General features: G+C 53.7%; 2 protein-coding genes across 2 annotated transcripts; one reads left to right on the top strand and one right to left on the bottom strand.

The window, feature by feature from the left end:
• Positions 1-409: 409 nt before the first annotated feature.
• LOC102683632 (uncharacterized) lies at positions 410-20,080 on the top strand. The gene is made up of 7 exons (XM_015353154.2): positions 410-465; positions 558-708; positions 1,006-1,229; positions 5,157-5,311; positions 15,604-15,744; positions 16,330-16,454; positions 18,301-20,080. The coding sequence occupies exons 1-7, from the start codon at positions 410-412 to the stop codon at positions 18,316-18,318; spliced, it is 870 nt and encodes a 289-aa protein (XP_015208640.2). The 3' UTR covers positions 18,319-20,080.
• Positions 20,003-27,044, bottom strand: timm17b (translocase of inner mitochondrial membrane 17 homolog B (yeast)). The gene is made up of 6 exons (XM_006625294.3): positions 26,962-27,044; positions 25,770-25,869; positions 25,313-25,376; positions 24,214-24,342; positions 23,083-23,193; positions 20,003-22,960 (listed from the first exon to the last, which is right to left on the bottom strand). The coding sequence occupies exons 1-6, from the start codon at positions 26,985-26,987 to the stop codon at positions 22,872-22,874; spliced, it is 519 nt and encodes a 172-aa protein (XP_006625357.1). The 5' UTR covers positions 26,988-27,044; the 3' UTR covers positions 20,003-22,871.
• Positions 27,045-27,769: the final 725 nt, after the last annotated feature.

Raw genomic sequence — 27,769 nt, 5'->3', positions numbered from 1 at the left:
AAGAATAATGTTTTTATTGTAAATCTATGTTACCGTGTTTCAGCAATTACACCTGCTTTGGCAACACTGTGATTCATGGATCAGGCCGACAGATCTCTCTCAATGTGGATCTGAGAGGAGAAGACAGGGACAGAGAGGAGGAGCAGGGAGAGGGAGAGGGAGAGGAGTAGGAGAGAGAGAGGAGGAAGAGGAGAGGAGCACAGGTAGGGCTGTGTGAGGGGGGGGGGCTCGTGAACTCCCCGACAGGGAAGCGCGCGTCGCTTGTTTGTTCTGTCATTCGCACCTGAACACGTTGCATCAGGAGAACAGCACCGCACCTGGAGCCGAGAGCCTGACGGCGAGGGTGCAGAAGGGCCGGCGGGAGGAGGGAGAGGGAGTCCGGCGGGAGGCGCTGGAAGGGGTTTCCGACATGACGGGGGAGAGGCAGCCGGAGAGGGAGCCGCCTGGAGCGGCAGCGAGGCAGCCGTGAGCACGAGCGGGCGGCTGCACGGACCGCTCCCAGCACCCGCGCCGCCAGATCCCTCTCGGCTCCGCCCCTCGGACCCGCCTCCCCGCAGAGCCGGGGGCGGCCGGGCCGGTGCTGCGGCTCAGCTGGGAGAGCGGCTCCGCTGCGGAGGGGCCGGCGTGGGGACGCGTCTCTCCGGACGGTACGGCGCACTGTGGCCGCGCCAGGGGGACCGGACTCCGGGACTTTTTCTCACCAACTGCGCGCGGTTCCCCCGCCAGAGAGAGACATTTCATGAGCGATGCGCCGCACCAGGATACTTTCTTGAGGGGCTGTATTTCTCTTGTGTTGGACATCAAAAAATAAAACGTTAACACAGTTCCTCCTGCAAACGGATTGTGCTTTAGCGCGCTTTGCTTTGCTCTTGCCCTGACAACGACAAACGCTCGAAAAAACCCGCAAGCCCACTGATTGTGAAGGCTGTGAAGTGACAGGCGCGGCAGGTCTGCTCTCCAGCGCGCGGGGACGGGCAGGCTAGCTCGTGCCTGTGCTCGGGACAGCTGGGCTCTTCCACACCGAAGCGCACGGGGGCTCTCTCGCTCCGGTCCTCGAGCCGGCTGGACCGCTTCAGACCGAGCGCACGGGGGCTCTCTCGCTCCGGTCCTCGAGCCGGCCGGACCGTTCCGCTCCGCACGCAGAAGGCCAGCTCGCGCTCGTCCCGGGACAGCAGGACTCCGACGCTTCGACACAGTGGAGCCCCCTGTCGGCGGTTCCTACCCCGGAGGTAAGTGGCGACTCTCCCCGCCGCTCGGAGCGCTGAGGGCGGTGGGGGGCGGGGACGCTCGCATATACAAACCGCACGTCGCAACGGGACTGATAAATGAAAGACGTGTTCAAATGGCCCAGCTGAACTTTTCTGTTTAGAAGGATCTTCCAAATCTTTCCAATTTTTCCGTGCCCGTAGTTGCGATCTCCCCGAGACGTTAAATGATAAGTGGGTCGGTTCTGGGACTGGATCTCCAAGATCAGCCCGGGTCTCGGAGATCCGGCGAGCAGAAACATGTGACTCAGTTATCACTTTAGAGCCAACCTACCAGGGGAGAAAAGAAACGTTTCTTACTGGTCTCGGCAACGTTCAGGGTTCAGCACCTAGTGTGGGCTGCTGTTTCACAAAGACGGGCCGAGCTCTGTCTGCGTCCTGATATTGTTACCGCGCGGCCATGTGGACGCAGAGGATAACCGCGCGCGGCTCGTGCCCGTCGCGGTTACCTGTCCTCGAGGCGCTGGGTGCTGCGCGAGGGATCGGGGAGGGAGGTGTTCAGCACGGCAGCGATCTCAGCGACCGATCCCCCCCCCCTCCGCCACGCCCATCTCGCGCTCACAGCGCGCCGCCGTCCTGGAGTGCGCGCTCGCTCGCTCGCTCGGGGACGTGGGTGTGGATGAGTGACAGCTGGGGTCACCAGGCCTGGAAGATTGTGGGGCTCACATCCCGGTGAGGACAGGGCTGTAGCTCGAGCGAAGGTTTTGCTCCAGAGGTATACAAGTATTCAATGTATTTTTTAAACCCGACTGCTAAATTGATAAACTGAGCAAGGCCCTTCACCCCAACTGCTCCAGGGGTGCCGTATAAATGGCTGACCCTGCGCTCTGACCCCCAGCTTCTCTCCTTGTCTGTGTGTCTCCTGGAGAGCAAGCTGGGGTCTGTGAAAAGACAGATTCCTGATACAATTGTACAGTATATGGCCAAGAAAGTGATCTTATCTTAAATGAATTACTATGACAGCACAGACCACTTGGCTTAATAACAGCTCAGGGTGCGGCCCCCTGCGCTCCTGACACCAGCTACCACCTGTTTCTCGCTCTGGTTGGGCGCTGACTGGAGCCCCCTGCTGTAACGGACTGTCCACTCCGTGTGCTGTCCTCTGCTGTCCTCTGCTGTCCTGAGGGACGGTCGCGGACGGGAAGTCCAGCGCACACGCACATGTTCAGCTCCTCTGCTCTCGTAATTCAGTCTGTCCGTGTGCAGTAAGGGTTCCCTCTGCAGATCTGACCATTAGGGAGAACTTAAGGAGAGTAGACTATTCTGGATCCCCTGAGAGGAGTTTTTACTATGTTGCCCACAGATATCTATCCCTGGTCACAGGCACTCAAAGGAAGTTATTGCCCTCAGTCTCTGGGATCCACAGGGACAGGCAATGGGATATGGTGGCTCCGTCCAATGGCTGTCTTCCAGGAACACTGTCCCAGCCTCGGAGCTAGAGACACTGTCCCTCAACTGAGATAGAGGCACTGTCCCAGCCTCCGAGATAGAGGCACTGTCCCTCAACTGAGATAGAGTCACTGTCCCAGCCTCCGAGATAGAGGCACTGTCCCTCAACTGAGATAGAGTCACTGTCCCAGCCTCCGAGATAGAGGCACTGTCCCTCAACTGAGATAGAGTCACTGTCCCAGCCTCCGAGATAGAGGCACTGTCCCTCAACTGAGATAGAGTCACTGTCCCAGCCTCCGAGATAGAGGCACTGTCCCTCAACTGAGATAGAGTCACTGTCCCAGCCTCCGAGCTAGAGGCACTGTCCCTCAACTGAGATAGAGTCACTGTCCCAGCCTCCGAGATAGAGGCACTGTCCCTGCCTCTGAGCTAGAGGCACTGTCCCTCAACTGAGATAGAGTCACTGTCCCAGCCTCCGAGATAGAGACACTGTCCCTCAACTGAGATAGAGTCACTGTCCCTGCCTCCGAGCTAGAGGCACTGTCCCTCAACTGAGATAGAGTCACTGTCCCAGCCTCTGAGATAGAGGCACTGTCCCAGCCTCCGAGATTCAACTGGACCTGTGATTTACACCTCGGCCCGCCCAGCGCTGGTGCAGCTGTGTGAGTGTGTGTGAGCCTGTGTGTGTGTGTGGGAGTGAGTGTGCGCTTGTGCACACGTGTGTTAGTGTGCGAGTATGAGTGTGTGCATATCTGCATGGATGCAGGCATACCCGTGTGTGGGATTGTGCACTTCTGCTTGTGTACGTGTGTGTGCATGCCTTTCACGTATGTGCGTGTGTGTGCTGTGAATGTGTGTGTACGTGTGTGTGCACGCCTGCACGTATGTGCGAGTGTGCGCTGTGAATGTGTGTGTGCACGAGTAGGCTTGTGTGCGTGAGGAGTGTGTGTACAGTATGTGTGCTCGTGTGTGAGTGAATAATGCTGTCTCATTACTAAGCCCAGAGATGTAATTCATCCCGTTCCCCTTCTGTTACGCTAAGTGGGTAGAATTTGATATTGTTATTTTTTCAGACTTTATTTCTGTCAGTTCCTGGCACCGGCCCGCAATGATTGACATAGGGAAGTGCAGTCGCACGTTTTCCAAAAAGAACTGTTTTTCTGATTTGATTTCCCCGCGGGGGCGATATGAAAGGGTGCGTGTTTTCTTGTTCTCGTCCTGCCACGGCACATCCAGAGGATTGTGGTCCGATTATTAGTTCAGAGTGACTTCACCCAGAGGGGCTCACCAGGCACGCATGTGTCTCTCTGTGTGGCAGGGCTGTGGCCGGTGTATAGGTCTGCACCTTGGGGAAGTGTTGCGCCATTTCTTGCTCATAGAGGTGACACACCCCCTGGGTGTCCACCTGCCCCAGTGGGAGTGGGGTGTGTCCTTGGGGACAGCACTAGTGTTCTGTCCTGGGAGGAGACAGCAGCACTGGCAGAGAAGAGCACTCTCTCTCAGGTGTGTCCTTGGGGACAGCACTAGTGCCCTGTCCTGGGAGGAGACAGCAGCGCGGTCAGAGAAGAGCACTCTCTCTCAGGTGTGTCCTTGGGAAACCCATTTTCCTCCCTGTCCCATCATATCGGTACCCTAACACTGAGCCTGTCCTCTCTGGACAGCCAGGTCTGCCTGTGTCCAGTCTCTATGGCCAGGCTGTGGTCACTGAGCCTGTCCTCTCTGGACAGCCAGGTCTGCCTGTGTCCAGTCTCTATGGCCAGGCTGTGGTCACTGAGCTTGTCCTCTCTGGGCAGCCAGGTCTGCCTGTGTCCAGTCTCTATGGCCAGGCTGTGGGCACTGAGCCTGTCGTCTCTGGGCAGCCAGGTCTGCCTGTGTCCAGTCTCTATGGCCAGGCTGTGGTCACTGAGCCTGTCCTCTCTGGGCAGCCAGGTCTGCCTGTGTCCAGTCTCTATGGCCAGGCTGTGGTCACTGAGCCTGTCCTCTCTGGGCAGCCAGGTCTGCCTGTGTCCAGTCTCTATGGCCAGGCTGTGGTCACTGAGCCTGTCCTTCATCAGGGTCTGCTCCTCTTTGCTGCCTCTCACCCAGGTCAGATATTCAGCTAGAGTGCATTGTCAGTTTAGAGACCTCTAGCATTCCAGTTTGTGTTGTGTTTGTGTGTTTGTGTTCCAGTGGGTGAGGTAGAGTTGCTTGGTCTGTGCTGTGATTTGTTTGACTATGATTCGTGTGTTGTAGCTGTGCTTTACTCAGCAGGGCCTTGTGGTAGTTGGAGCTCTGGTCTCTGTGTAGCCAATATTGTACAGAACTCCCTGTGCAGGGCTCCTGTGGGGTGTCTGTCACAGTTGAGCTTCACCCTGATCTGAGCGTGAGTGAACCCCACACTTCCAGGGGTCGGACTACACCTTCAGATGTTTCGGGATCTGTGTGCGCGTGTCGGGGCGAGGGGAGGGTTGAAGTCTCAGTCACCCCTGTGCCCCCCCTCTCATGCTGCCTGTCTCTGTGCAGTGCTGTCGCCATGCCCGGCCTGCGCCCTCTGTACCTGACGCTGTGTGTCTCCCTGCTGTGCCAGCAGTCCTGCACCAGCCAGCTGTACCTGCACCCCCACTGGCACCACCACCAGCACCACTACCAGCACCCGGAGAGGGTGGTGCCCGTCATCAGTGAGTCTGCCCTCTTCTTCCTCTTCCTCTTCCTCCTGATTGCGCCGCGACTCGGCTTACCTGCAGCCCGGGAGCTGGCACGCAGACCAGGAGCGCCAGCTGGTTTCTGTGGCCCTGGCGCTGCCGGCTCAAGCCTGGCCCACGCCGTCTGCCAGCTGTGGGGCCCCACTGTGGGCCTCGGGCGGGGGCTTGCAGACCGGACACCAGTGGGCCCGGTGCAGCCCTGGCGAGACCTCCTGGCAAGGAGGGCCAAGGGGGAGAAGGCAGCCGCCTCAGTGTGAGCGCTGGTGCTGCTGGGATGAGCCTGCGCCGTCAGGTCAGGAGCTAGAGGACGGTCAACAGGACGGCACCCATGAGGGGGCTGGGACTGGGCTCTCCCAGCATTCCTCGAAGGATGCCAGGGTGTAAACAACATGGCAGGGCAGCTTGTTCCAGCCCCCCACAGCTCTTTGTGCAAAGAACTGCCTTCTGTTCTCCGTTTTAAGGGGACTCCTGCGTGGGTTCCTCTTGTGTCCGTTGGTATGTGTCTCCGAAGACGCTCGTCTGTTGATGCCTCTGAGCAGTTTGTCCTTGAATCAGGTCTCCTCGTAGTCTTTTCCCCTCCTGACCGCGGAGGTTTGGCTCCTCCAGCCTGTCACTGTAGGACAGAAGCCGCAGCCCCAGGATGTGTCTGGGTGCCCTTTCTCTGGGCAGAGGGGGAGTCTGGAACGAGCTGCCCAGCCAGCGTCTTTCGGGAAATGGCTGGAAGAGACCCTGAGGTCAGCGAGCTCGGGGCCGAGTGGCCTTCTGTCATTCCTGTCCTTTCTGAAGCTCTTCAGGCAGGGACAGACACACAGAGAGAGGCAGGGTGAGCAGCAATACTGGAGGTAGAAAGATACAGAAACAGGGGCGAGAGGGAATAAAATGGGGGTACAGAGGGCTCATGGGATAAGTGGCTCGCAGCTGAAGTTGTTGTTTGGCAGTGTGATGGGGAAGGTGGCTCGTTAACACCACAGCATCACCTGTCACCCCGAGGCAGTGAGATTCGCACTCTGTCTCCTGGCACAGGAGAGCTACACCGACAGAACACACACTCTCTCACACACACACACAGCCCCCCTGAAGCATGACGCAGCTGAGAACAGACACCCGGGCACGTTCGCACCGTGAGCTACAAACATCACACCTCACAGAACAGGTGGGGTTTCTTTCCTTTTACGGTCTTCAGCAAAAAAAAACAACTCCCTCCTCTTCTTCGAAAGGGACGTGTTCTGTTTGAGAACTGGTTGATTTTGTTCCGTGTCCACACCTGTCTTTTCAAACCGTCTTTCAAAGCGTCTTTTTGTTATTTTAAAAGCAGACTAGGCAAACAAACAGCGCCCCCCAGTGGCTGACTGAGAGCAGTGTTACAGTCAGAGAGAGCTGCGTCAGGCCTTCTGTTGGAAGCCTGAGCTTGGCTGTTGGCGCTGTGGCACCTGCTATATATCCTTTTTACTTTAAACTTAGATTTCAGAAGTGAGACAAACTCCCATCATTTCTCTTGCTCTCTGTTTCTAGCCAGACTGCACTGTTAAACTAAAGGGCCATGCATTTACGCACAGGGTGGTGGGAGTGTGGAACGAGAAGCCCAGCTGGGAAGCCTGACTTCCTTCATGAACCAGCTGGATGAGATCCTTGGACCGATTGGCTTGTAGCAGCCGAAGAGCTTAATCTGGCTGAACGGCTCCTCTCACCTCTCAGCTTTCTTATGTTCTGAACTCTGGCGAGAGAAAGAGAGCTGGGCTCTGTCCTGTGGAGCGAAGGGGTTTGGCGTTATGCTGTAGCAGAAACAGGCGAAACCGCGCTGCGTCTCCTGCCCTGCAGAAGCTCGTGATCTGTGCTTCCCTGTGCCGTAACTGCCCTGCGGCACTGCGGCGTCTCTCCCTGCCTGAGCCCGATCGGCCGGGCTAGGACCTCGGCCCCCATGGCACCAGTCCGCCGCTGACCCGCTGGCCGCGCCCTTGGGCACCTTTCTCCCGCGGCGCGTTCCAGACCGCTCTCTGCCTCCTCGGCCCAGATCTCCGTCTCCCTCGCCCCCCCTCCCCCGTCCCGAGCCGGTCACGCTGGAGGTACTTCTGTTTCAGCAGAGCTGGCCTGTCTCCCAGCTGAGACGCTGCAGGCGTCTTCCTCCCCGACTGGGAGCAAACCTCCCGGAGGCTTTCATGTGTGTGTGTGTTAGTCTGTGAGTGTGTGTTAGTCTGTGAGTGTGTGTCTGTCAGTATGGCTATGCATGTTTGTGTATCTGTTGTGTGAATGTACGTGTGTGTAAGGATGTGTGCATTTCTATTACGTTCAAAGACAAAGTCTTCACAGAGGTAGTTAACCCACACAAACAGATGCCTACAACAAGACGACAACTTTTGACAATCCCAGTGGAGTCTTATTTAAGACTGAATCAGTGCCCAGACTTTCAGAGGTGGGGCTTCCCCTCTCTGAGAGCCAAGAGACGTCCCTCCCAGCCACAGGATTGCAGGCAGTGAACGAGGGCGGCTGTATTACTCCTCTCTAACTGACCTGCAAGGGGTCTGAGACGTGAGAGACCACCTGCCCAGCGGAGAGAGAGAGAGAGAGTCACAGGAAGAGAGCAGTTCGATGAAGAGAGGAGCTTGAAGAAGAGGAGGCTGGTGGACCAAGAAAGAGGAAGAGGGGAGACGGGGTCACAGATGAGTGGGCCTGTGGAAAAGGGGGTACAGTTCAGTGTCAGGGAGATTAATCCCGAAGATGAGAGCGATGTTCCAGACCAGAGATCTCCTGCCTCGCTCCTGCACGGACACGGGCTCCTCTGGCCTTCATTCCTGCCAAGATCCGAGAAGTGTAACTGGATCAGTTGTTGGCCTCATGGACAAGATTAGCAAGATTATCTTTAGCAGCTAATTAAGATGCTTGTCCTATAAAGTCTGAAGCGTTTTGGCTCTCTGGGACTTGGACTGGAGGTCACCTGTCAGGACACCTCTCTGAACTGCGATCATGCAATACCACAGATACCCCAGGGGTACTCTGAGAGGGGGGAGGAGCTGCCCCAGGGATACACTGAGAGGGGGGAGGAGATGCCCCAGGGGTACACTGAGAAGGGGAGGAGCTGCCCCAGGGATACACTGAGAGGGGGGAGGAGATGCCCCGGGGTACACTGAGAAGGGGAGGAGCTGCCCCAGCCCCAGGGGTACACTGAGAGGTGTATTATTGTAGGCCCCTGACCCCCAGCTCTCTCTTGCTGCTGAAGAGCACCCCCAGGAGGTCAGCTTGTTGAATCCAGAGTTATTCCAGTGTGTAACAGGATGCAGCTGGCGGTGTCCTGCAGGTGGCGCTCCTGAGCCTTTAGCCCAGCTCCACCTGGAGCTATAGCTCCGCCGAGGTGCATGCTGGGCCAGGAGCGAATCAAGTCCCCCCCTCTCTCGCCTGCGACCTTCCTTTTGCCCCTGTGCTGTTGGAGCCTGCTGTGTCTGGCCTTGCTTTGCTCCAGCGATCGGGACAGGAGAGCTCCTAATTCTCCGTCCAGGAAACCCCAGGGTGGGCTTCAGGAGATCCTTCCTCTGCCATGCACTTCTGCAGTACTCAACATGTTCCTCATCCCCGGGCACGTCTGTAGAGCAGAGCGAGAGTCTTTTTCCTGCAGGCTTGCCGCCTTTGAAATGGGCAGAAATGGAGCAGAGCTCGAACATGTCCTCTGGCTTCTTCTGAAGGGAGTCGTGGCGACAATACCCACCTGGCTCCCACCCCCAGCACACACATCAGAGAAACATCCTCTGACACTGAGCGTGGGGTCGCCCCAGTCTGGGCCAGAACTGGGGTTTGAGCTCAGGCCTCGGTATCGACCGAGCGAAGGAGCAGTTCGCACCTTGGGCATTAACTCATGGCAGTAAGGCTGCCAGGGGTCTGATTCTCGTGTCATGGGCACACAGTGGTGAAGTCACAGTGCTCACTGGATTTCAGCCAGCCTCAGCCCTGGATGTATTCATTGGACTTGAAGTGACCTATGGAACTGCAGAGCAGGACTTCAGGTCCCCTTTAAACAGGCCTGTCTTACATGCAGGTGTTGAGGTTACTGGGGGGTCAGGCTGATGACCCCAAGACACGCCGGCTGAGTGCACTGGGTAGCGATGGGACCTGCGTATGAGCGGTATGCTATTAGCATCGAGGGAAAATCTTTGAACATGGTTTTTCACCCCTCCCTCCCTCTGTACTCCCCAATCCCTTACCTGTATTCCCAAATCCTCTCTCTGTATCCCCAACCCCCCCCCCCCATCAGCCTCCCTGTCTCACATCGCACCCCTCCCAGACCCGAGAGAGCAGCAGCAGCACTAACAGGAGCAGAAGTACCCACATCAATAACACCCTGTGGAGTGAGCTCGCTGGAGCAGGGCCGTGGGAGAGAGGGGAGCTGGCAGACAGCCGGCTGAAGGACAGGCAGTGGAGCAGACAGAGAAGGAAGGAGGGATAATTCCTCACACTTATATAGCGCTTTTCTGGATGGCTGGGATGGAGAGAAGAAGCAGGCGGAGGTGTGAAACAGACTGTCGTGGCAGCAGAGTCTCCGCCTGGCCCTGAGGCCAGGCCAGGAGAGGACCGCAAGCAGAAGAGCTCAGCGAAGAAAGAAACAGACAGACGCCACTGGAATAAAGCACCTGAGACCCGCCTTCCTCCCCCAGGCCCCAGAGTCAGAGGGCAAGAGGCTGTCTCCTCCCCCCCTCCCTCTCCCGCTGTCCATGGTCCCGAGCCGGATTCTTGCCTGGTCGCTGTGAATTTTAAGCGGGTTACTGGGACGAGCGAGGCTGGGTTTGGGTCTGCTTGGAGTGGCTGGCCCAGGGTTTCCTGGCACAGCCGCCAAACAGGGCCCCCCCATGGCGAAGCCAGGTCCCTGCAAGCCTGTGGCAGAGGGCACCAGAGCCCTGGGCTCAGCTGTGAGAGCCGAGGGCGCGGAGGTGGCCGCAGGGCGGCCTCCACGTTTCCTCCATACCTCCAGTGTGAGGCATGAAGCCGAGGCAGCTGGCAGGGAGGGAATCCGCGGGGCGATGGAGAGCCGACGATCCCAGACCTGTCTGGAGCACCAGGGATGTGTCATTCCAGAGCACTTTGTTTTCATGGAAAGGGAGCTGGAAAACGGAGTGAGCTGATGAGCATGTCGTTGTTGTGGGGGTCGGAGGCGAAGGCTGAACACAGAGGCCGTGAGAATTTAATTACAGAGCATGGCCAGGCCCGACAGACACAGCACTCCGGCCAGTGGCTCAGAAGCACCAGAGGAGACAAGGCCTCTCAGCCCGTCTAGCGACTTTGATCGTCAGCAGGTAGTTGATCCCAGGATCTTAACCCGTTGTTTCTTGAAACAAGCCAGGGTATCGGCTTCAACAACGTATCTGTACAGCTTGTTCCACATCCCCACCACCCTTTGTGTACAGAAGCGCCTCCTGTCCCGACAGGACGACCTCATCCACCTGTTTCTTGAAAGAAGATAGGGTATCGGGTTCAGCAATGAGGCTGGGCAGCTTGTTCCCCACTCCCACCACCCTTTGTATAAAGCTGTGCCTCCTGTTTTCAGTTTAAATTGTACTTTGCCATAGTTTTAGCACCTGTCCTCTGGTACTTTTCATTGTTGATTATAAAGAAGTAATTAACTATTATGCAAATTGCCTAAAGAATAAAACTTTCTCAAATATTGTTGATAAAGTTCTTTTATCTTTATCAAACATCTTCCTAAATATAAATATACTTGGTCATAGGCTCCGTTCCTGTCCATGACAGCTGCTGCTTGTTTAAAGAATTGCAACAGGAGAAACAAGCAAGATCTGCCTGTTCTGAACCCTCGCCTCCTAGAGTTCTGCTGCTGTACAGATGATCCCCCTGTTCCAATTAGCCTTCCATGAGACAGATCGAAGTCTGACTTACTGCTCTATAACTGCTTGGCTCAGATTTGTCACCCTGTTTCTGGATAGGTGCAACATTTGCAATCTGCCTCCCAGTGGGTAGTCCTCCCGTCTCGGAAGAGTTTTGTCCACAGTGCATGAATAAGGTGTTTTCTTAAGGGCCATCGCGTGCTCCATCAGGCACTGGGCATTTGTTTCTAGTGTTTCCAGTGTCTCTAACACAGCTGCCTCTCCTACGCTGGTACTATTATTATGATAGCAGTTCAAGTAGGGAGCTGCGTCAGCAGGCGTGGGCTGCAAAGGAACAAGTAAAGGTTTATTCCAGGCTGAAAAGAGGAGAAAGACAACACAACGTTTCGACCTGACACCTGAAGAACGCTCCACGGCTGAAACGTTTTGTTTTCTTTCTTCTCTTTTCAGCAGGGAATAAACCTATTACTTATTATTATTATTATTATTATTATTATTATTATTATTATTATTATTATTACTTAATAATGAACTGTCTGCCTCATCCTGAGGCGTGTTGCTGACTTCTTCCTCCGTGAGCATGTGGATGACTGTCACCCCTCAACAACTTGAGGGCCCTCATGCCCCCACTGTGGTTTAGACCCAGACCCAGAAAGCAATCAGCCGTTTTCTCTCATCAACATTCACCGTATTCTTGATTGTTTCAGAAATAAAATGATGTTTGTTATTACTGTTGCACAGGTCTTTCAGAGCTTGATAGAAAATGATGTCATACTCTGGAGGACAGAGAGATATTCCCGGCTGTCTATTCAGCTCAGAGACAAGTGGGAGCTGCCTGAAATCCTGGCAGCATTGCCAACCTGCCTGCCCGCGCTGGGGGTACCCCTGGGGCTGCCCTGAGACCGCAGCCCAGACACAGAGGCCGAGAGTAACGGCTCGAGAGGAAGGACTCAGCTAGAAATAAGAGCCGGAGTGTGTGCGTGGGTGCTCGTGTGTGCGTGTGTGTGTACGTGCCTGTGTGTATTTGTATGTCACTGTGTGTGTGCATGGATGAAATGTGCGTGTGCAAGTTTGTGCATTTGTGCACGCAGCTCTGTATGTGTGTACATTAGTGTGTGTGTAATTGTGCATCTGACTGTGTATGTGTGCATTTGTGCACTGCAGGTCACAGCCGTCACACTTCCTGAATGGATCTGAATTAATTAAAGGATGAGTGAAGATGAATTACGGTTTTTCCAACAGTTAAAGAGACACATCCCTTCAGCTGTGACTAAATTGACTTGAGGCAGATTTAACTTTACTTTTACCCCCCCTGACAAAACACGTGCACAGATGTACAAATTCACCAAGAGCTCATTAATCAACGGCTCTTTGCGCCGAGAAGTTTCCCACCACTGTGGTTAGACCCAGTCAGGAGGCAATCAGCAGGTGTCTAAACTGACTGTATCCCTTGGAGGAGTCTTGGCTCTCTGCCTGAGTTACCCCTCTTCTCTCTGTATCTCTTCCTCTCTCCTGGCCCCTCTGTCTCCCTGATGCCCCCCTCCCACTCTTCCCCAGCTCGTCTCCTTACCCTGGATACCCTCCCCATCTCTCTGTCTCCCCTGTCTCTGCAGCCCTAATGGATGACAGCGCAGTGCTGCTCATTGATTTTTAATGCCTAGCTGAGTGCTCTGCTGTTCCAGCTGTCAGTGTGGCTCCCACTGACAGGAGGCAGGAGAGACAGACGAGCGGTGTCCCCCTGCAGCTCCCAGCAGGCAGCCCACTGGAGCTCAGCAGGTGGGAGCCTGGCCAGTACCTGGATGGGAGACCTCCTGGGAAAAACTAAGGCTGCTGCTGGAAGAGGTGTTAGTGTGACCAGCAGGGGGCGCTCACCCAACAGTCTGGGGTTCTAATGCCCCAGTACTGTGACCAGTACATTGTACTGTAAAAGGGCGCCATCCTTCGGATGAGATGTAAAATCTGTGGTCATTAAACATGCCAGGGCATTTCTCAAAAAGTGTAGGGGTGTTACCCCAGAGTCCAGTCTTGGCCTCCTAATAACCCCCCTCTCTGAACTGGCCTCATCACTCTGCACTCCTCCCCACTGAGAGCTGGAGTGTGGGGAGAGGACTGGTGCATCGTCCAGGTGGGGCTGCACACTGGTGGGGGTGGAGGGGATCCCCATGACCTGTACAGCGTTTTGAGTGGGATGTCAGGAAAAGCGCTATAGAAGTGTAAGGAATTATTAGGAGAGGCAGAAGAGGGGAGTGAGAGTGAGACTGAGAGAAGAGGGTGAAAGGAGGAGAGAGGAGGGTGAGAGACCAGCTAACATCAACCAGCCTCAGGACAGCAGAAACAACACGAAATAAAGTCAACCAAATCACAGCACAACCCAAACAACACTACCTCACCCACTGGAACACAAACACACAAACACAACCCAAACAACACTACCTCACCCACTGGAACACAAACACAACACAAACTGGAAAGCTAGAGGACTGTAAACAGACAATACACACTAGCAAAGTATCTGACCAGGGTGAGAGACACTCTGTGATCACAGCCTGGCCATAGAAACTGGGCAACACAGGCAGACCTGGCTGTCCAGAGAGGACAGGCTCAGTGATCAGAGAAAGAAACTAGGAGACACAGGCAGACCTGGCTGTCCAGAGAGGACAGGCTCAGTGACCACAGCCTGGACATAGAAACTGGACACAGGCAGACCTGGCTGCCCAGAGAGGACAGTCTGTGCTCCCACTGCCAGCAGGGAGAAGCAAAGACAGAGGTGCACTTCCTACTGCACGGTGAGAAATACTCGGGGGATTAGAAAAACATGCTTCCCTAAAATAACAAATCTAATCCTAGAATTTCCACACCCGTCAGAATCAGAACACTTACTGATCCTGCTGGGGGAGGAAACTCAATAGAGCTGCAGCCCGGTGATCTCCTGTCACAGCCTGAGGCACAGTCCCTAAAATAATAATAATAACAACAATAATAGTATGTCATTGTCCTGAATGTTTGGAAATGGTTATGGATTTTACTGCTTTGGCAACACAGTTATCAAACGGCCGTGCCAGTGAAGGGATGAGGAATAAGGGGGAGTGTAAAAGCTCTTCAGACAGTAGCTTAGTAGTTGAACATTTTTTTTGCATTTTCTTTTCTTTTAAAGTGCTTTTGTTCTCTCCCCGTGTCTGGGTGGATTTCCCTGGAGACTGCAGTCCATTATCTGGCTTTCCAACCCCCCCAATGAGAGAATAGGCGTTCAGCATGGGGATACCTGAGCTTTCAGACTCACTCTCCGATCAGAGCACGGTCTTTCACACTAGCACAGGAGTCTGCCTTGAGAAGACACCCTCCTTTCTGCCCACGCTGCCATTATCGGCACACCCTCAACCAGACAATCTGCACTGGGGCCTTGGGCTCCGGCCCTGGGGGTCTGTAGGCCTGGGGTTTGTGTGGGTTTCCTCCTGTGCTGGTAGATTCATTGGCCCTGGTGTGAGGGCGTGTGTGTTTGAGTCTGTGTCTGACCTGCGGTGGACTGGGGACTCACGCCCAGTGCTGGCCAGGATAGGCTCAGGTCCCCTGTGAGCCTCTAATGGATAAAGTGCATTTAGATTTTAACATACAGAGAGCTATATTAACAATTCTCTCTCCATTGTATTAACTATAGTCTCTGTGCAATATAGTCCTCTCTCCACTATATGAACTATGCCATCTGTGCTATATTAACTGTGTTCTCTCCACTACTGTGTATTAAATATGTCCTCTGTAATATATTAACTGTGTTCTCTCCACTGTATTAACTATGACATCTGTGCTGTATTACAGTGTTCTCTTTGTTGTATTATCAATACTCTTTTTGCTGTAGAAACACTGCTCTCTCTACCATATTAACTGTACCCTTTGCTGCACTGACATTGCTCTCCACACTGTATTGTCGATGCTCTCTCTGTGTAATATTAACAGTCTTCTCTCTACTATATTAACTATACCTTCTGTGCAATATTAACTGTGCAATATTGCTCTCTCCACTGTATTAACTGTACACTATGTGCTATATTAACAGTGTTCTATCCACCGTATTAACAATAATTTCTGTATAATGTTAACTATAACCCCTGTGCTATATTAACAGTGTTCTCTGCACTGTAATCACGATACTCTCTATGGTATATTAACTGTTCTCTCCACTGTATTAAGATACTCTCTGTGCTATATTAACAGTGCTCTCCGTACTGAATTGTCAATACTCTCACGGTGCTTTATTAACAGTGTTCTCTCCACTGTATTAACTATACTCTCTGTGCTATATTAACAGTGCTCTCCGTACTGAATTGTCAATACTCTCTCTGTGCTATATTAACTGTGTTCTCTCCACTGTATTAACTATACTCCATGCGCTACATTCACTATACCCCTGTGCCATATAATCTTCCTCCTCCTCCTCTCTCCGGTCTGCAGGTGGGGGGAAGTGTGAGGTCATCGCTGCTCACCGCTGCTGTAACAGGAATCGGATCGAGGAGCGCTCCCAGACCATCAAGTGCTCCTGTCTGCCGGGGAAAGTGGCCGGCACCACACGGAACCGGCCCTCCTGCGTCGACGGTAACCGGCACACACCACTCCAGAGAGCAACAGCTGTCACAGCGACAACACACACAGACACAACACGGCAACCGGCAGAGCTGGCGAGCACAGAAATACTAAATAATACTCACGTTTTAGCACAAGGAGCAGCCTACGGAAATGTTATGGGAGAAGTCTCCCACCTTCCTGTAAATTCCTCACTCTCTCCCAAACTGAAATTCAAGGAGCTTTATTGCCGTGATTAGTGAATTACAGTGTCCCCGAAGTAATAACAATGAGCAAAATCATTTACAGACGTTCTCAACACAAACATCTGATTAGACACTCTCACACACGCTGTCTCCCTGACCGACCGCGGCAGCGTTGCCAAAGCAATCAGAGGCTCTTGCAGCAGAAAGCCCTGTTGGTATTGGAGAGCCCCTCAGGCTGTGACAGGGGATCGCGTACGGAGCCCCTGTTCTCGTGGGGCTGGAGGGGGTCCTGGGCCTGGCAGGGGTGGGCATGCTGGGATGCGCTCTGTTCTGGAGGAGAACGTGGGAGCTGGCGGGCCAGTCCAGCCCCTCACCCCCTCACCCCCTCACCCCCCCTCTCTCTCTCCCCCAGCCTCCATCGTGACGGGGAAGTGGTGGTGCGAGATGGAGCCGTGTCTGGAGGGCGAGGAGTGCAAGACCCTGCCTGATAATTCGGGCTGGATGTGCTCCACAGGCAATCGCATCAAAACCACCAAGGTCTGACTGTCATCATTACTCACTGCTGGCCACTGCTCTCAACTACACCCTGTACCCCACTGTCTTACACACAGCACCCCACTATCCTATCCCTCTTCCCACTCAACTGCACCCCATATTCCATTTCTGTCCAACCTGCACCCCAGTGCTGAATCCCTCCATTCGTCTCCCTTACACCCCTACCCCGCTCCCCTTCATCTCGTAACGCACTCCCTTAAACCCCAAACCCACTCACCCCACCGCTCAGTGTCCTACCCCCCCAGCCAGTCCCCTGCACCCCACTGCGCGGCTCCCCCATATCTCTCCTGAGCCGTACGAGCGTGCCGAGACGCAGGAAGAGCGCTGGGGACTCCCACAGAATTTTGACATATCGATTTTTAAATGCACAATGTGTTTTTTTGTCTGAGCCCAGCCGGTGAGCCACAGGGGGAAGAGATGTATTTAATTGCACGCCCACAGATGTATTGGATGTATTGCACTTGCCACATCAATACGGCAGTCCCACTGCAGTCCTTACAGCTGTGACGCAGCCAAGACCTTTTAAACACAGCGCTAGTGACAGCAGAGGCGTTTCAGATCCTCCTACCCAGAACCCCCCATTAGTTCATGAGGTTTAACACAGAAAGCAGAGCACAGACGCATATGGACTGTGCACAGTGCTCATTTTAAGCAGAAACGGGGGGCAGTACAGGCCTGCAAGTGGGGTTGCATTATTGCTCCTCTTTCAAAAGAAGAGAGAGACCCAGTTCCAGTTCCAGCCACCTTCCTCTCTGAGCGCTGCATTGGCAATCTCGTTAGCACCTTGCGTGCCGACTGGCTCCTCGCCGCCACCGGTTCCCAACGCCTGCAGCTCGGGCTGCGTCTCGAGGGCAAGGACGTGTCGTTGTCTTCGGGCTCGTTCGCGTTCCCCGTTTCCGCTGCGGAGGTGTCGGAGACGGCACTTTCGCTCCTGCGCGTGTGACAGCTGCCCTCCCTCTCCCTGCAAGCGCGGTGCACGGACTCATCCGCCGTCACCTGCTGCGGTGGGTCTACCTGTAGCGCACACCCAGCCCCAGACGGTCTCACGACAGACCGAGCTCCTCCGACCCGCCCCGCCCTTTCGGCCGGGCATGTGATCCTCCCGAAAAACCAACCGGGATCACATTCCCGCTCCAGATGGATCCACCAGGAGCGTCTGTACCTCCCGGCTCGTGGCAGTGAGAACGAGGAAGATCAGACAGGCTCCTCCAGCCCACTGGGCCCTGCAGCGCCATCCAGATACAGGAGGTCTAGTGCCTCCTACTGGGCTACCGGGTTTGGCCCCCCCACCCACACACACACACACACACACACACACACACACCACACAAGTGACCAGCCTGGCGCCTGGGAGCCGCCAGCGATCCCAGCTCCCCCCCTTATTACCGGAGCCTGGATACTTTCGCCCGGCAGGCTTCACAGCCCTCCGGCACACCCTCACCCGCTGGGACAATCCGGCACGCTCCTGCTGGCCGTCCGCTTTCCCAGCCGGAAAGGGGGCGTGAGAGGTGAACCAGGTGAATCCGGAGGCTGCAAACTGATTTCGGAAGCTCCAGGTGCCTGAGGAAGCCCTCGTGTCAGATCCCAGCAGGCAGAGGAGGATGCTGCCGTAATGAGGGCTTAGACAGGGGGCGCCTTATTCCACTGCTGAGCAGCTGTCCGGGACAACCTTCCCAGCTGCCTGGCTCAGGTGCTTCAGGAACCGATGAGCTCCGGAGCAGTGAAAGGGAACTGGAGCCACGGCTGTAAGGTCTCCACACCTAGATCCCACACTGGTTCATCGCTTTAGACAGCTCGTAACGCTCCTCTGTTTGTCTGTTTTGCACAGATCCACCCACAGCTCTGAAAGGTTCCGGTAGGTCCCGGTCCGCTCTCTCCCGCGTTCCTGGGGCTCCCCGCCGCGGGGGGAGTGAGGGTCGAGACCCTTGGAGATTGCCTGGGATTCCCGGAGCGTGGACAGAACCGAGAGGGCAGAGAGGGGCTCTACGGGGGGTGGGGGTGGGGTGCTCTGAGCAGGGGGAACTGCAGGTGGAGGCAGCATTGCCCTGGGGGAGTGTTATAATCGTCGCGCTTCAGGGGCGCTGAGCCCCCAGTCTCCAGGACTCCAGGACATATCTGCTGCCACCACAGATTTTAGGGGACTAAAAAACCAGAACCTGTAGCCAGAATAAGTGGGAGGCAGGAGGTCCTGGAGACCTGGACAAGACAGGGCTTTCTGATGATCCAATCAATTCAGCCCAAGACAGTTTGAACGATCTCTCTAAAAGCAATTATCTGGAAGGATTAGAAACTTTCCTGGTGGAAAACCAGGACACACATAGCCCTTCGGGCCCAGGAGGTGCTCCTGACCGCACAGCTGGCCATTCCTGACCCACTGGGCAGACGTTCTGTCCAACACAACTCGCATTTCCACCCATTTATACTCTGGGCCACGTTACTGGACCAGTTTGTCGGAAACGGCACTCTCAGCAGTACACCAGCAGAGGTCTCGGGTGGGATATGGATCCAGAGCCCTGTGCTGCTCTCTGGACTATCGGATCGATACAGCCAGCAGGGGAGCAGCAGGAGGCGGGTGAGCCACACCACCGGCAGAGAGGAGCCAGGCAGCACTCAAGGTGCCAGCCTCCGGCGAGAGAGCCAGCTGGACTGCTGGTTCTGATCCGGCCCTGGCCTGGTCTCTGACAGTCAAGCCCTCAATCCGAACGACTGAGCGCTTCGGTGTCCCCGAGGCTCCTGCAGCACGAAGAACAGAGAAAGCAAAGGCGTCTGCAACTGGGACACCAGGCTTCCCGTTTTCAGTTCCCAGTATGAGGCTCCGGACCCTGGGAGACTGTGGAGACCCTGGGACAACAGGCTTTCCATTTTCAGTTCCCAGTACGAGGCTCTGGACCCTGGGAGACCCTGCGACACCAGGCTTCCTGTTCTGTCGCTCCAGGACTGTGGAGTGATCTCCCGGTCAGTCCGCACTTTCAAAACCCGTCTCAAAATCACTCACAGACCGCGGCTTTTCATTCTGTTTAATTTACGTGCTTGGACGTGTGTAGCTCTCACTGTTGTTTTCCTGTACAGTGCCGTGAAAGACGCTATATGAAACAAAGGTGGCTGTTATGTTGGCACAAATCATCTGGGAGACGCGACGGGGCTCTCGGGAGGACTATGGAAGACAGCCGGGGGGTCAGAGGGTGAACTCCACGCCAGAGACTCCTTCCCTGCTGAACTGGCATGATGAAAGATCAGGCAGGTCAAGTGACACAGGAGGTCTTAACACATCAGACTTATCCTGGGCCTCGGGACTGGGCTGGGCCGGGCCCCCACTGAAACAGAAAAGCACAGCTTTGCTGACGGACGATGACAATGCTGTCAACAGTGGGCACAGGCCTCCAGGCTTTACTTCTACAGCTGTTCATGGGACAACAGGGGTGACATTTGTAGTACAAGACCCTGAGATTAGCCCTGTGGAAACAGTTTGCTGATGCTGACAAAGACGTCCCCCCCAACAAAATGTTTTTCAACCGGTGAGGCAACATCGGTATGATTCAACCACAAAATACTTTATTTAAAAATTTAAAAACTTTTTTCAGCGTTATAAATAAAATCTGTTCAGAAAACTACAAGAATTGTCTTTATGCTTCCATTTTTAAGCCCTAAAAACAAAAACACAAGTTTACAAACCCCCTAACGCCTTTTATGCAAACACTTTTTTACAAGAGACAGAAGGTGGAGATGAGGAGGGAGAGAGGGGGGTGGTGTACGACAGAACAGTGCTGAATTTAAATTGAGGGTGCACGATTCATACCATTTTTGGGGAGCAGTACAAAAAATACATATTGGGTTGGCTTAAGAATGCACAATCCCACATCATAACGTGATATTTATTCCACGATCCCCCTCACCGTCTTGATACAAGCCGAAGACATTACATCGACAAATTAGCATCACATTGTAGTATCAATTGTCACTGCTCAATGCCAACTATAAATAAAAATGAGGCTCCTTGCAGTAACACTTAAACAGTATAATTAAAAAGCACTACAAGTCTCTATAGTGACAAATGATGGTCTAAGAACAGCATTTTCAATAAACGGCTAATTGAAATGAGCTTAAAAAACATCAATGCTGGACGTCCTTTCTTGCAAGTGCTGTAACTGTATTTAGTTGATTGATTAATCAATCAAAACGTCATGCTCTCTCTTTTCAGTGCAGCTATTACATTCTTTTCAAAATGGAGGCTTCATAATGCAGCACAGTCCTGTGAAATCAACGCCGTTTCCCTTTCCACGCCTGTCTCACCTATAACTGAGCTACACGCTAGCCTTGGGGATAAAGGAGGGGACAGGAAATTGGGGACAAACAGCACCGACTCTGTGAACTGCAGGTCCCAGACGGCCAGCTGTGCTCCAGGATACCCCCAGCTCTGTGGTGCCTCAGAAATGCACCATGTGAACTTCCCCTCCAGTCTCCCGTCTCGACCCTCCGCTGAAGGGCTGGGTTCAAAACGGAAAACGAAGAGACCCAGGCGCTCCTGAGGACCAGGCCGGGCAACGCCATCCTCACCGTCCTCTCCAGGGAAGCAGATCGGGGCTTACAGCTCCACCTGCTGGCGGGTCTTAGCTTACACACGGCTTTTGATCCCTGTAAAAAACACCGACCAGCACTTGCAACCGTGAGGTGGCTCACTCGGCCTAGCTTCGTACGCGTGGTGCTGCACGGCAGAGGCAAAAATAAAAAACCGTCTCCTCTCTGTGGAGCTGTGGGGAAGGCAGTGACAGACGTGTCCCTGTCTATGACGCGGGTGTCGAGTGTTTCAGCTGGAGCGCAGGGCCTCGAGGGGCCTGCCTGTCAACGCCACCCTTATCAGTTCCCTGCTAGGCAGCTCAGTGCCAGGATGCAGATGGGGCTGTGAATCACTTCGCCACAAGGTAAAAAAATCCCCCTGAAACCCCATGTGAACTATTTGCAATTTTTGTTTATTCTGCAAAAATGCCATTTTTCATCCCGTTTCCCAAACTGTCTGCTTAAACAGCCTCTGCTGCTGCATATGTGTTAGTGCTACTGTCTCAAGGTTGTCAGTTAAAGAGCCCTACTGCTCCTCCTGCCACAGAGGCACAGCCACTTTGTGACTGGTGTTGTGTCCACTGTGGGCTGTAAACAGCAGAGCTGGAGGACAGAGAGAGAACACAGCATAGCCTGTTGGGACAGCCCGTCAGGAGAGAGAGAGCACAGCCTGTCGGGAGAGAGAGAGCAGAGCCCGTCAGGAGAGAGAGAGAGAAAGAGAGAGAGCAGAGCCTGTCGGGACAGCCCGTCGGGATCGGGATCGGGAGAGGGAGAGGGAGAGAGCACAGCCTGTCGAGAGAGAGAGAGAGAGAGCAGAGCCTGTCGGGACAGATCATGAAGAAAGAGAGAGCAGAGACTCTCAGGACAGATCGACAGGAGACAGAGCACAGACTGTGGGGAAAACCTATCAGGAGAGAGAGCACAGACTTTCAGAACAGCCCATCAGGAGCGAGACAGTACAGCCTGCTGGGACAAGTGCATGCAGGTATGAAAAATAAAGCAGGATCAACAGTCCCAAATCTGACATGACCCCTGAGTTGCAGTACTGACAGTAGGAACTGCGCTTTCAGTATGGGGTTCTCATTAACCCCCAGTAGCACCAATTTAACACGTGCTTCTTCATACATATGTAGATATTAATGACTGTCCTGGGTTCGACGCACCTGGACCTGTGGGCTGCAGGCTGAAAAGCAGGGCTGCTCAACCTCCAGGCCCGGGCCTGCAGCACCAACCGCACTCCGACCGCTTGTTCGGCTGGTCCTGCCCCCTCACGGCCCGTGACTCACGGTGCAGGACCAGACCGGACCGCTTCACGGGCTGCGGCGGGCTGCGGCGGGGCACAAGCGCTGCGTAGGAACAGCGCCAGCCGGGCGAAACGCCAGCGCACTCTCGCTACGCGCGAGTGGTGCGTTCACGCTCAGAAGAGCGAACTCCGGGCGTGCAAACGGGATCGAGTTCTGCTCCGGTTATTTTTCTTACTCCCAGAGTCCAAAACGAGCTTTTCCAGGCCCTCTGACAGGCCTCTTCAACTTGCAGTTTATCCAAAAGGCATAGAAACGCAGAATCTAAGCGATGGAGATGCGAAGCCTGACAGTTTGTCTTTTGTTTCTCAGAGAGCGGGGATCGATCCGAATCTGATTTGTTCTGCTCCAAGTCTAAATTCCCTCCCTGCGTGCGACACTGTTTCAGGCCTGTAAAGGGAATCTCCCAGCGTGCTCTGGGGGAAGGCCCTGCCAGTGTCCCAGAGCAGCTTCCTGGCCGTCTGTCTCTCCCTCTCTCCTCCTGTTGGTCTGTCTACCCGGGTCACAGTGAGAGTGCCTGCTGCCCAAGGTCCGGTTCTCGGCCCTACTGGTACTGTCCAAACCCGCGGTACCCCTGCTGCTGGCTCGGGTCCTTCGGGGGAAGCTGGCTTGGGTCTTCGACGAACGGGCTCGCTGCAGGAGAGACACACAGGCAAGCGCCGAGCGTGAGATGGCACCGGCTCTCCCACGACGAGCAGGAAACTCTCGATGCGAGCGAGCGAGCAGGCGGAGTTGGGCAGGGGGGGGGTACTCACGGTTCTGGAACTGCTGGGCGGTGTATCTGGTGAGCAGGATGCCGAAGCCCTCAATCAGAGCCAGAAGGACCCCTCCCATCATGGCTGAGCCCACCATGGCCAGCGGGCCGCCTGAGAGAGGACACACACACACACAAACACAAAAAGATGTCAGCCTTGCTGCCTGGCACAGGGGCTCACTGCATAGTGACCGGGCTGCGGGACAGGGTGGATCTGAAACTCGTCCCCTTATGAAACAGACAGACGTGTCTGGTTAACTGGCCACTGATTCGACCTCTGGAGCACATTCTGCTCAAGAACCTAAGGACTTAAAAGATCTCAAACCTAGTTAACTTGTTTTTCCTGCTGAGTGTTTTATGGCGAGCTAATTTACTAATTTTCCTGGTGAATGTTTTAAGGTGACCTAGTTTACCAGCTGCACTGTTTTTTTGCATTTTATGGTGAGCTAGTTGACTAGTTGTTCCGGGGAGTGTCTTCCCGGCGAGCTAGCCGACTGCTTTTCCCGGCGAGCTAGCCGACTGCTTTTCCCGGCGAGCTAGCCGACTGCTTTTCCCGGCGAGCTAGCCGACTGCTTTTCCCGGCGAGCTAGCCGACTGCCTTTCCCGGCGAGCTAGCCGACTGCCTTTCCCGGCGAGCTAGCCGACTGCCTTTCCCGGCGAGCTAGCCGACTGCCTTTCCCGGCGAGCTAGCCGACTGCCTTTCCCGGCGAGCTAGCCGACTGCCTTTCCCGGCGAGCTAGCCGACTGCCTTTCCCGGCGAGCTAGCCGACTGCCTTTCCCGGCGAGCTAGCCGACTGCCTTTCCCGGCGAGCTAGCCGACTGCCTTTCCCGGCGAGCTAGCCGACTGCCTTTCCCGGCGAGCTAGCCGACTGCCTTTCCCGGCGAGCTAGCCGACTGCCTTTCCCGGCGAGCTAGCCGACTGCCTTTCCCGGCGAGCTAGCCGACTGCTTTTCCCGGCGAGCTAGCCGACTGCTTTTCCCGGCGAGCTAGCCGACTGCTTTTCCCGGCGAGCTAGCCGACTGCTTTTCCCGGCGAGCTAGCCGACTGCTTTTCCCGGCGAGCTGGCTGACTGGTGCCTGGTGCCTGGTGCCTGGTGTCCCCGTGCTGCTGGCGCGGCGGCGCGGTCACTCACTGCGTGCGGCCAGCACGGCCCCCGTCATGGCGCCGCTGGTGATGGAGTTCCAGGGGTCCTCCTTGCCCCGCAGCTTCACCAGGCTGCAGTCGATCGTGGAGAAGAGCCCGCCCCACACCGCGAAGCTGCCTGGCAAGACACACACACACACACACACACCGCAGGGCGTCACCCCGGAGCGGCTCACTGAGCAGGTCACAGGAAACCTTCAAGTTTCACAGGGGGCTAGCGTATTGCAAGCCAACAGCAGACACTGGCGGGGGAGTCTGCACGTCTTCCTTAACTGGGGGCAAAGGTGCACTGATAGACTGGAGTTTGATATGCTCTGTCATGCTTCACACATGCAAAGAGACAGCACAATAAACCTGCTTCGCTATACTGCAAAAATGCATCTCATTTGTTTGAACTGTCTTTATCGTGATTTGTTTCGCTTTTTTGTATAATGTTTTGCGTTGTGTTGTATTATAGACTTGTGTGAGAATGGCCTACTTTTTGTACCATAGCGTAACTTTAATACTGTGTATTACACTGTGCGTGACCTGAAAAGTACGTACTTTATACAATTGTGCACAAAATCTAGAAAAAAACTGAATATCTTACCAGGATATTCTGGTATCTGAAGGTGAACATCTCACCTTGTAATTTACAAATCAATTAATATTAAATACAGTACTATACAGACCTGAAACCCCATGATCTAAAGTCCTGAATGCACCAGCTCACAACTTGTGGTCTGAGGACCCCTTGTGGACAGTTATGTTACTACAGGCCATAGTAGAGACATAGTGATGTGAGAAACGTCCTGTCTTTAAAGTCTGCAAAACAGCACCAGCTATCTTGATAGGCTACTCAATACACAATGGTCACACACACACGGGCACTGTCGTGCTTGGTTTTTATTAATATATTGAGTTAATGAATAGGAATTTAGAAATTTAAGGTGCATACATCACAAATGTTGACAGCGCGTGTTTATCGTGTCTCTGTGTTGCAGCTCTTAGTGTGCCAGATCTCTGCATATAACAGTGTGTTATAAAAACCAGAAACCAGAAACAGCCTAACCGCAGCTGCGTAAAGCAGACTGAGGGGTGACACTCACCTCCGATTTGGGGCGCCCGGATTCTGACGGCTTTGGCGCTGCCCCTCAGCCTGTGTCGCATGCCCTGCACAGAGAAACGCCTCTCTGTTAGCTGCGGTTTCCCCTCAGAGACAAGACCACACGGTACCGTACTGGGAGTCCCCCGTGGCCTTGATCTCAGAAACACTGTGTATATGCACCGCAAGAACAGTGGAAGCTCTGACTGCAGTGCAGTGCTCGTACAGCACTTTCTCCTCGCCCAGCGGTTATCTGCTGAGGTGCTGGACAAGGACTGGCACGCAGTATGAACAGCAGCGCTCAGAGAAAAGCCAGAACAGGCTGCTGTGGTCCTGGAGAGTTAACGGCAATCCTACCTGACAACCGAAGACAGTTAAATTGAAGCTCTTTCCTGGAGCAGCTGTTAAACAGTTAAATGAGCTCCACCGTGCAGAGCAGGTGAGAGTCTTCCTCTACTCACCACAGGGGCGTTGCGGAAGCCTTTGACGGCCTGAAAGATGCCCCCTCCTATTGCCCCCATCGTGAATGCCCCCCCACAGTCATCCACTATCCTCCACGGACTGCAGAGGGAGACAGAGGGGGCGGAGGGGGGATCAGGGAGTGTTACAGGGAAGAAGAGGGACAGGGAGTGGAAGGCCAGGGGAGAAGAGGAGGAACGTTGGGAAGGAAAAGGGAGATCGGAAAGAGAGGGAGGGCAGGGGAACGAGAGGGAGAAGGGCAGGGAGAGGGAGATGGAGAGGGAGAAGGGCAGAGTCGAAGGACAGATTAAGAGATGGAGGAAAGAAAAGGATGAGAGAAATATGGGGAGAAATAAAAAAGAGCTATTAACAACCCATCCAACCAGTATCCCAAAGTCTCGTAATCCTAGTAGGGGCCATGGAAACTCAGAGCCTATTCCAGAACTATAGGGCTCGGCTACACTACACCCTGGACAGGACACCAGTCCCTCACAGGAGACACACACACCCCGGACAGGACACCAGTCCCTCACAGGAGACACACCCACCCCGGACAGGACACCAGTCCAACACAGGACACACACACAAATCCTGGAAGGAATACTAGTCAATCACAGAAAACCACAACCGACAAAATCAACATATTTTACAGTAAGAACACATCAGCGAAGTGTTTAAAAATAACCAAAAGCAAATCACACTGAAATACACTACTGTCAATCCTGCACTGTGTTTTGCAAACGTACGCACCGCACAATTGTTAATAAAATTAAGATCAATAACGTATACAGCCTATCCGCGTATTCAAAACACAGACGAAACCCTGATACTACAGGTCGAAGAGAAACTGTAAGGAAAACATTTGAAACGCAGCAACTATTACTGTTCACAAAAGGTCGTGAAACACGTAATACGTCAACGATTTTTTAAACAACCTGCGTGAAGAATACTGAAGTTTATTTGAGATTTGACCTGATATTTCCAAGCAGCCAAATCGGTATTATATAGATTAGGACTATCGTTCAGTTACATAACTAAACAAGCTCAACTTGACATGAGTAAAAACAAACATTTCGTGTGGCTAAAAGCCAAATAGACTCGGTATTAAAAAGGTCATAAAACACGAAGCTAAAAACGTTTTTATTATCTCCTGCAGCATTTTAAAAGCTAGCTCTCCACTGGGCTGTACATTACCAGGGCTCTCGAGCGTACTCCTCCATCTTAACCACACAAACACAACACTGGGGGCTGATGACGTACGAAGCCGGCAAGGGCAAGCGAAGAAAGCACGTGTCATGTGACAGGAGTGCACAGCCCCTCATTGTTGAAAATATAGAACGTTTCCACGTCTGGCTCAGTTGTATGCGCAGCAGGCGGCCATATTAGTAGAGCTTGAAATTCAGTCCTCGTTAGGCAAGTAGAAATCGCAGCGCAATGTTCTAGACGCTCCATAGGAAACAATATGGGTCTGTAGAAATTTTATAAACTGAATTTCAGGAGCTGGGATATAAAACATGTACAATATTAATGTACCACTGTAGCGGTGAATGCATTATATATACAACTTGTCTTTGTGTTATTTAGTAGACACATCAAAATCTATAAAACGGATACAGCCCACTATGCAATAGCAGCAATGCGAGGAGACTGCACGAACCTGTCGTTAATATGACAGGTGGTTGATCTGTTTGAGTGGACATCTATCAATATGCTTTATATGATGTAAATGCAGATAATGAGCACAAGAAACCAAATATCACTAACATCTGCAGAAGGCTTCACAGCCGAAACGTTGTTTTCTCTCTTCTCTTTTCAGCATGGAATAAACCTGTTATTTGTTCCTTTAATAACAGAAAGTTTATCAGAAAATGTTTTAACCTTATTACACCAGCTGATGGCTTAAGATTTAAACGGTTTTCAAGAAAAGACTCGTTATGCTATCAAGTATTCTCTGCACTCCACTAAGATGGCGATCCGACTACACAACCTCAATGACGTAATC

Source organism: Lepisosteus oculatus, chromosome 2 (genome assembly GCF_040954835.1).
Source record: "Lepisosteus oculatus isolate fLepOcu1 chromosome 2, fLepOcu1.hap2, whole genome shotgun sequence".
Lineage (NCBI taxonomy): Eukaryota > Metazoa > Chordata > Actinopteri > Semionotiformes > Lepisosteidae > Lepisosteus > Lepisosteus oculatus.
The sequence above is the reverse complement of the archived record's forward strand: the minus strand, read 5'-3'. Positions and strand labels throughout refer to the sequence as shown.